Below are 9,431 nucleotides of genomic sequence, written 5' to 3' on the forward strand. Positions count from 1 at the left end.
GCCATGGTACCCTCCTTGCGCGCCGCCCTTGGTGCTTTGAGATTCTTTGTTGCGGCGCCGCCGGTCGTCGCGCTCCGGCCGTCGTCCTCGCTGGTCCGCCTCCGCCAGCGCCGCCTTCTGCGACCTCCGGCCATCCCCGTCGCCTCCGCCACTACCGCTCCCTTCGTAGCGGCGCTTGTTGCTGTTGCCTTGCCCCGCGCCGCCGCCCCCGCCACCGCCGCCACCCCTTCCTGCCTGCCTCCCGTCGTTGCCTCCACGCCCCTCCATGACCAGCACCTCCGCAAACGAGCGCTCGAGTGGTGGCGGGTCTGGGATTCGGAGAAGCTGGCGCGATGTGGAAGCAAGCCGCCGCACCTCCGCCTTCCTCGGCCGGAAACCCTAGAGAGGGATTTTGCAACCTCGGGGCAGCCAAAGCCAGCCCTTATATACTCGCCTTTGGTGGGCCTCCTGGACCGGAGCAGATAGGTGGGCCGTTCCCGTGCCATCCCGGGCCAAATCAGGCCACTCCAGCCCACAACGCGTGGAGGCCAGGTTACCTGGCCCGCACGAGGCCCCCACCTCGTCCAGCACGTGCGGCGCCAGAGGCCGCGGCCCAGGCCCGTCCACGACCTCAGCCCCAGCATGGTCGTCTTCCTCGAACCCTAGCCCCGCCGCCGGGTGGCCCGCCGCCGCCAGCAGCTTCGCCGGCGCTGACCGGCACCCCTGGCCAGCCACCTGAGCCGCTCCGCACCGCCGCCGCGCGTTGCGCCCGCACGCATCAGCACGGGGCCAGCACGCATTTGCAAAAAAATGAACTATCAGTTTTATTTATCTTCTTGTGAAAAGGTCTTAGTATATTTTTTTGCAAAAGGTAAAAAGGTCTTAGTATAACATGCATAGATTAGTCCAAGTTAACAATGTCCAAATAATTAATCAGTTTGAGCTGACATGAGACTAGAAGAAAATAAAAAGGTAAGAAAAGCAATGGACCGGGCGTGCCTGATGGGGATTGTGAGCTTGTGGAATGTGACACTGGGGTCCAAGCTGACGATGCAGAAGCCCGTTGGCTATGGTGTCGAGGAAGCTAAGACTTAACAAAAAAAATCTAATGGTCATATACGGAGGCAAAGGTGAAAACGATGTTAAAGTAAATCGATGCATATCTTTTATAGGCAAGCATGAACAGATGAGGACCATGGAAATTGAAAAGTTGGCTTTGACTAATGCAAGAAGGGTATCAAAATCAGTGGTGAAAAGGGTAAGGTGATGTGATATGTACCACACGGTTGGATCAACAGGATATGCTTTCAAAGTTCAGCTACACACGTTTTTTTTTTGTCAAGAAAACTATATTAATATCATGAAGCTACCAATTACACTATTTCTACAACAACGAGATGTCGTAAGACATTATGGATGCACGCAATACTGCTACAAAAAAGAAGAAGAAAAACAAAAGATCTCGGTATGGTGATTAAAACATTCTAGATGCAAAACAAACCACTTCTTAGACAGCACCCGAAGTTCGCGCTCTCAAAACATTATCTTTAACAAGGTTATTGTCACCCACAATCAATTCAGGCCGGACCATGAATTTTCACCATAGAGCAAGTCCGCCCTCTCAAAAGAATGTCTTCAAAAATACCATTGTCAGGCCAATTAAGGCCATACATTACATTTTCATCTTGAAAGACAAGACTATGTACTCCTCATGTGTTGCCGCACCCACTTGCCGATATCGCTGCTGCAAGTCAAGAAACACCAAGCAAAGTCCTCTTCTCTATGAAGACTCGGTTTGTCATTACTAGACCTCAGACCCTCAACCAACATAACATTCTCCCCAATGTATACTCCATAGAAGTTGAAAACAGACATATCCCATGACGGCAACAAATAACGTAGCTTCGCGTCACTCCCTCATGAAGCCGCACGGCCAGAAATATGGGTGCACACGACCAATTCTCATCCGATCCAAAAATCTACATGCATCAGGCTCTCAATGGAGATCGTCGGCGGAGCCTTCCGGAACTCGTCACCAGCCAACTGAGGGCCAGCATCAAGGAGAACACCGTCTTGATGCGAGAAGACCCAAGGACCGCCTCCTTTATTAGCTAGATTGACAGGCCCCACGTCACCGCCCTCCGGCTCCTAATAGCAGACTGGAGATCTCAACGGGCACCACCCACACCACGCCGAGATGAGGGGTTGAGTTGTACCGAATTCCCGAACCAAGCGTTGTGCCGCCCTTGCAGCCACAACGATGGCAAAGGTCGCTAAATAAGTCTGGGGCCGCCGGGTCAATCTCCGCCGGACGAGCCACCACAAAAATCCCACCAAGCAAGGAGGAGGAGGCCCCTTCCGCGGCCAGTCGCACTCGCCACTGCCGTCAACCAAGAGGGGCCCCCTCGAGCCGCCCAAGTATCTTCTGTTTTTTTCCGTGTCTTAAAATTAAAGAGAATTCCACTTCCTAGCCTCTGCACCAACTAGGGATGCACACAACCCTGAGCACTACAATTTTTTTTATCTTGGTTACTCCCTTCATCTTCAAATAAGTGGACATGTAGCTCTAAATTTTATGCATAAAAGAATAAAAGAGTGTACTCATATCTTCCCAATGCAGTTTAATTGCTTATCTCTCATCGCACGAAAATCAAATCCAATAATATTGAGCACATATTTTTCTTGTTTTCTAGATGCACTTAGCTTATTGAAGGTGAAAGAATTAAAGAGAAGATATACATGTTCCCAATGTATTTTTTTACTCAACCTCATAATTTATCTTGGAAAACCCGCGTGTACACTTATTTATGGACGGAGGGAGTAATATTAAAGGTTAGTCCTCAAGATAAAGATAAATTGCACGAGTACCACATGCAATTAATGAAAATGGCTAGGATGTCCTTGATAGTGTTGAGTAACCAGATATCAAGGAGTGAAACCTTACAGAAAGAAAGAAATAAGTTGGCAAGGATGGTAAATTAAGTTGATGAAATGGTGAAATTAAGTTGAGCATGAACTGAAGACAAGCAAAGATACCATGAAACTGAGCTGAGCGTTAGTACTTACCAAATGTAAGTGGAGAGATGTAGCAATTAGTGGATCGGGATGTTTTCCTTTCCTTAACTCAGAATTGACCAAATATGAGGAGCTGAATGAAGAGGCAAAAGAACGAACTAGGAAATGGCATTACTCCTAAGTAAGAACTAGTAGCGGTAGTAACATGAGCTCTACAGATTTCTAACGCGCTGATGAGGTCTGAATCGGGCGCCACGCCGAGGCGGTGAGCAGGCACAGGTCCTTCCATCCGAGCTTGAGGGCTCCGTTCTCCTCGACGAGCGTGTAGCCGTCGGAGGGGAACATGCCGAGGAGCAGCGCGGCCTGCGCGGCGGCGCTGCCGGCGAGCGAGGCCCCGTGGAAGCCGGAGCGGGCGAGCCTGTCGCGCCAGCTGCCGAACTTGACGTCCCCGGTGCGCGAGGGCCCGCCGACGGCGAGCACGTTGCGGATCTCCCGCGACAGCAGCTGCTGCTCCACGACGTGCCGCTCCGGGCTGTCCTCGCCGTAGCTGGCGTCCAGGGAGTCGAAGAGCGCCGAGTAGTAGTGGATGGCCTCCACGAACCGCGCCAGGAAGGACCCCGTGTGGCTCAGGTCCTGCTCCACCATTGTCACCACCTTGGGCGCCAACCTGATGTATCAGTAGAACTGATTAGGACTACGGAGCACGTCGATGACAGTGGTTTCAGTTAAATAATCAGCACTTGGAACAAGAAAGCTGGGGCCTTTTCAGCATGAAAAGTTGGTCATGATGACAGCGAAACTTTTAGCGATCCACAAACCAAATGTGGAAGCCAAATCCTACGACTTCTCGGATCACCAAAACAGCATGGAATGGAACAGGGGTTTGAGATGGGCAAAGCAACAGAAAGTTGCAACCTTTCTAATCCCAAAAAGCTAGTAATAATGACAAACTTTTAGCGGCCCAAATCTGTAATCTCTTTACCACTTCTGAGCTTAAACCAAGCCAATGCAGCAGCAAGTACCACCATTGATGTGTGTCCTAGCTACTAGCAGTAGTACGTACGATGTCACATTGGTGAAGGAAATGCAGGGTGGAAAGTAGGCATGATGGCAATGGCAGACTCGACGATGGAAGCAAAGCATGGCGTAGCAGAGTAGTAGTACTACGGTACCTCTTGATGAGACCGAGCGTGTTGGAGTCTGAGCCGGTGACGTCGTAGAGTGAGTGGTGCAGCCAGTGGACGGCGACGGCCTCGCGGCGCGTGACGCCGAGCTTGTCCGGGTCAAGGTTCCCGGCCTTGTCCGCCACCGGGCAGAACTCGAAGGGCAGGCCGAGCGTGTCTGCGAAGTCCGAGAGGCGCTTGCCGGTGGCCTCGAGCGCGTCCATGGAGGCGCCGAGGCCGGTGAGCCTGACCCTGGGCGGGCCGCCGGGGCGGGAGGCGAGGATGTGGAAGAGGCCCGGCCACTGCAGGCCCTGCATGATGTCGAGGTCGATGATGTGCACGCGGTCCTCCCGCTCGAACGCCTCCTGGATGGCCTGGTTGGCGGTGAAGTGCGAGAACTTGACCAGCGGGCTGATGCCGTTGAAGACCTGGAAGGCGGCGGCGACGCGGCCGTTGACGAGGCGGGAGGCGGCGGGGGAGGCGTGGGGCAGGGGAGCGTAGAGGCCGAGGCAGGAGCTGACGAGGCGCGCCGAGACGGCCTCCGCGAAGTAGGCGGCGACGCGCTGCGTGGAGGTGCCGAAGGGCGTGGCCAGCTCCGCGATCTCCAGCAGCGCCGTCTGCGCCTCGTCCAGGTTGTCCGCGTTCACCGACTCCGCGCACTGGAGCAGGAGGGTCAGCAGGTGGAGCCCCTCCTCGTCGCGCTGCTTCCGCCGCTGCCCCTCTTTCCGCTCCTTGGCGGCCGCGGAGGCGGCGGCGGCGGCGGCCGCTGCGGCCGCGGCTGTCTCCTCCGCGGTGGGGGGTTTGGGGGACTGTGGCTGGTTGGCCGGCTCCCGCTCCTCCTCGCGGCGCCGCTTGTCGGGAGGGGGAGGGAGCGCCGCCATGGGCATTGCGGCGGTGGGCGCGGCGTCGGGGAGGAGAGCGTTCGGCGGGGCTGGGTCGGAGGAGGCGAGGAGGGACCGGAGGCGCAGCTCGAGGAGGGATGCGAGGCCTGGGTTGCAGGGGTGGATGATCTCGCGGACGTTGTGGATGAGCTGCGCGACGGAGACCCCCGCGCCGCTGCTGCCGATGATGTCGCGGATGATGCCGTCGACGAACGCCGTGGTGTTGCCCGGCGCGGCGTCCATATGATCCACCGGCACTTGCTGCTGGTGGTGGAGCTGGAATGGTGGGAGCAGCTGGGTGGGCAGCGCGGGCAGCTGCGCGGTGGCGGACGAGAGCACGGGCGCTCCGGCGGTCATGTCGGAGAGGTCCCCCGTGACGTGGCGGCGCGGCGGGGGCAGGTCCATTTCGGGCGCGGGGCGCTTTCGGACCATTGCGGCGGCGGCGGGTTCTTGGTGGTGGAGGTAGAGGAGGAGGTGGGAAGGATAGGGGAGCAGGTGGGATGAGGAGGAGGCGGCGGTGGCATGGGAATAAGAGGAGCGGTGGGCGGAGGAGGACGAGGGGAAGAGGAGGAGGGAGGAGGAGCCCATCTAGAAACGCCAAGGGGAAGCGGCCGCCGCGCGCATGGCGAGCGACCGGAGCGGGGCGGGGCGGGGCGGGAGAGGTTGTGGATTCTACCGGGATTTTTATGTGTTTTGGCGCCGCTGGCTGTCGAGTGCGGAGGCGAGCGCGAGCTGGGGGAGTGGGAGCAGGAGAGAGGAGTGGAGTAGTAAAGAGGAAGAGGCCGACGAGAGGGGAACAAGAGCGTGAGCACAACTGGTTAGGGGAACATCGAGGATTCTCGAGGGGTAATTTATGGATGATGATGACTCGTCGTCGTCCTACGTATAGTAGGATTGTGCCCTTGGGCTCTGTGATTTTTCTTTTCTTTTCACTTTTATCCTTCTGATTTACGCATAGAAATTTTGTCCCAACAGCAAATGATCCTGTTCCTTCGGTCGGGGAGGAGTGATGGGAGTACAATGTGTGGTAGTACATAGTAACCAGAAAGCTACACTCCCGATCTCGAGTGAACAGTAAATCTACTAATTTAGTAAAAATACTAGGTCAAATAAAACATGTACTATTTGCTACTACTAGGTCAATCCAGAATTAAGTTACTTTTAGATCAAATCTAAGATCATTAGATTTACATCACGATTCATGTATATAAAAGAGGTAATTGCACCACAAGTACAAGAACTTGTTCGGTATGTGCATTTTCATACAACTTATTTTAAAGTGTGTTCCACTCATACAACAACTTGTCATGTACGTGCACAACTCGTACAATTCAATATGGTGGCGACACGTGGTAGTTTCTAGGCGGGAGCTGATGGTTTTCATTGGAGCGTTGAAGGAATAAGATAATTGCGAACAGGTCCTCGCCCACTCTGTATAACCACCGCAGAAATCATGCAGGACGTTGCGTTCTATTCCTTTCTCCTCCTGGTTTGTGGGTGGCGACGATGGAGGCGACTTCGTGGGTGGCAGCGGGGGAGATGGCGGACGATCCTCGCCGGCGAGAGTGGCGCGAGGAACCTCCGCACTACGGTACTTCTCGTCGCCGTCCTCGTTTTCTGTTTCTCGTCCTCTTCTCTGCTTTTCTCCTCCACGGCCATGGAATTCGCGAGGCCGATCTAGCTCATTCGTGGACGAGTAGCTTCGCAAAATTAGTCGAAAACGTCGTTGTAGTGCTTAGGGATAGGTTTGGGAAAGGTTTTGGTCGATATGTTTGCTGTTCATGTTTGGCGACAAATAAAATTTGGTCGAAAAAACTCCGATTTTTGCAGATGAACAAGCCGATTCAGTTCCGATGAATGCATCTATTCCAATGTTGGTATTGTGTTTGTAAAAATGTAGCAGTAATCCATCTTGTTTTACGAAGTTTAGGTCGAAATTGAAGCTGCACAAGTTTACTGAATATCAAGACTGTTTTTAACTGAATTTTGATAGTTTAGTGTTAACTGAATTTTAACACTTGATCCGAATTCTGCAGATGATCCTGATAGGTTTACTGTTGAGTTGGATCATAATGGGTTTTTCTGTGGTCTCAAGGAGCATTGCAGTATATTGGTGGGACTGTGGATTTCTTTGACAATTGCAACACTGATACTTTCTCACTTCTGTGGCTTGAGGATTTTGTTAAGCAAGGAGGGAATGAAATAACATAGAGAACAATGTTCTAATGGTGTGTTCCTGGGAGTGACATGAGAGATGGATAGTGTCTCATCGAGAATGATGATGACATTGTTGCAATGATGGCAGCTGTGAGAGATGTGAAGACACTGTCAGTTATGGTGGATCATAACAATTTCTTGCAGGGGCTAAGGACAGATGTACTAGTGCAAATTCCAAGCAAATACACAGGAGCTGGAGATGGAGCAGAGCAAGAGAAAGAGATCATGAAGAACCTGCGTCCTCTGCATGTCTGTCATCAGGAGAGTTACATAGTGAGGATGAGGATGAGGATGATGGTGACACCGACAGTGACTTCTATGACAGTGATTATGATGCACAATATGGTGATGATGATCTGTTTGTAGATAACACTGACAAAGATGTTAATGACCACAATGAGTGCACAGACATTGTTGAGTGTGAGGATGATGCTGGTCTTGATCATGATAATCTGAAACTGACAAATGAGTAGCAGAAACTTCTGGAATACAAGTTCAAATAGTTCAACCTTGAAGTTGACATGGCAACCCGTGTCTTCAAAGTAGGCATGTTATTTTCTAGCATGACTGAATTTAGGAAGGCTTTGACATCTTATGGTGTGAATGAGAGAGTTAAGATTAGGAAGTCAAGGAATGAAGCAACTAGGCTTGATGCTCATTGTGAGGAAGGATGTCCTTGGATGATCAAGGTGTCAGAAAAGAAAAGGGAGGGAGCCATTGTAGTGAGAAAACATTGCAGTGAGCACACTTGTGAGAGGTACTGGGAGTTGAAGTCACTGACAGCTCCTTTCCTCACTCAGATCTTCATTGATGAATTCAGAGATAACCAAAAACTAGGCTTGAAAGCATTTGCAGCCAAAGTTCAAAAGAAATTCAATATGTGCCCAAACAGATTTAAGTTGGGAAGGGCAAGGAAGGCAGCACTTAACATAATTCATGGGGATGAAAAGGAGCAGCTTGCCCTATTATGTGACTATGGGCAGGAGTTGAGGAGATCAAATCCTGGATCAAGATTTTTCCTAAGCACCAACCAAATTAAAGAAGTTGCAGATGATGTTCCCAAAGAGCATCTGGCCACATTATATTGGTCATATGATGCATTCAAGAGGGGTTTCTTGGAAGGTTGCATGCCTCTGATATGCATAGATGGATGTCACATTAAAACAAGGTACAAAGGAAATTTGTTGATTGTAGTTGGCATTGATCCAAATGACTGCATCTATCCTATTGCAATGGGACTAGTAGAAGTTGAGTGCACTAGCTCATAGGAATGGTTCCTAACAACACTAAGGGATGGTTTAGGGATTACAAACACGGACCCTTTCACAATCATGAGTGTCAGTCAGAAGGTATGTCACTATCATTCATCAACCCTTACATTACATACTTATTCAGATAAACTAGATGACTGAAAGAATAACAAACTAGAACTCATGACATGCTTCTCCTATGATAAACTAGACACTCCTTTTCCTTGCCTTTACCAGTCAGTGCCTCTTTGATCTTCTTCATGCCCTTCTTCAACCAGCACAATATAACTCCAGCTTTAACCTTTCCTTCAAGATTTGGTGACACACAGTAGGGCGGCACCTCTATGGGTCCTCCTTCCTTCAACTGATGCTTAAACTTTCTCATTTTGTGAGTAGGTTTAGGTCTGGCTTTTGGAAGTTGGAGGACCTATGTGTACATAGGGCACTCACCTAGCTGCTTCAAGCTAGTAGCAGCTTGTTCCATCTCCCTGCGCCTAGCAGTAGCTTCTTCCATCTCCCTGCGCCTAGCAGCAGCTTCTTCCCTCTCTTGCATGCTTCTCCTACGATAAACTAGCAAGTTCTTGCATGCCCTAGCCATGGAAGCACTTTTGGACAGAGAGGCATCCCTGGAGCCAGATGCACCACTGGATCCAGTGCTCCTCCTCCAGGATAGATTGTCCATTTTTTGTTTGCATTTCTGGTTCAGTAGACATGCCATTTATAGGATGCAGCACAAATATTCCAACTTGAGAAAGAAATATGGAGAAAATGAAAGTGGACATTGAAGAAGCTTGGGCATGGGTGGAGGAATTGCAGCCAAACACATAGATTAAAGCTTTTTCAATGATTTCCCAAAATGTGACACGCTTCTGAATAATCATTCTGAAGTTTTTAATAGCTACATTCTTGAGGCTAGAGAGTTTCCT

The 9,431-nt window shown here is 51.1% G+C and overlaps 1 protein-coding gene across 1 annotated transcript; it reads right to left on the reverse strand.

Annotated features, from left to right (window-relative positions):
- Positions 1-3,012: 3,012 nt before the first annotated feature.
- LOC127300022 (protein SCARECROW) lies at positions 3,013-5,775 on the reverse strand. The gene is made up of 2 exons (XM_051330090.2): positions 4,167-5,775; positions 3,013-3,661 (listed from the first exon to the last, which is right to left on the reverse strand). The coding sequence occupies exons 1-2, from the start codon at positions 5,624-5,626 to the stop codon at positions 3,217-3,219; spliced, it is 1,905 nt and encodes a 634-aa protein (XP_051186050.1). The 5' UTR covers positions 5,627-5,775; the 3' UTR covers positions 3,013-3,216.
- Between the last annotated feature and the right edge of the window lie 3,656 nt (positions 5,776-9,431).

The sequence above is a fragment of the Lolium perenne genome, chromosome 5 (assembly GCF_019359855.2).
Source record: "Lolium perenne isolate Kyuss_39 chromosome 5, Kyuss_2.0, whole genome shotgun sequence".
Classification (NCBI taxonomy): domain Eukaryota; kingdom Viridiplantae; phylum Streptophyta; class Magnoliopsida; order Poales; family Poaceae; genus Lolium; species Lolium perenne.

Coding starts and splice junctions, on each gene's coding strand:
- LOC127300022 (XM_051330090.2), bottom strand. CDS start 5,626: ATGGGCTCCTCCTCCCTCCTCCTCTTCCCCTCGTCCTCCTCCGCCCAC. Junction 3,662..4,166: donor ACGCTCGGTCTCATCAAGAG/GTACCGTAGTAC, acceptor CTGATACATCAG/GTTGGCGCCCAAGGTGGTGA.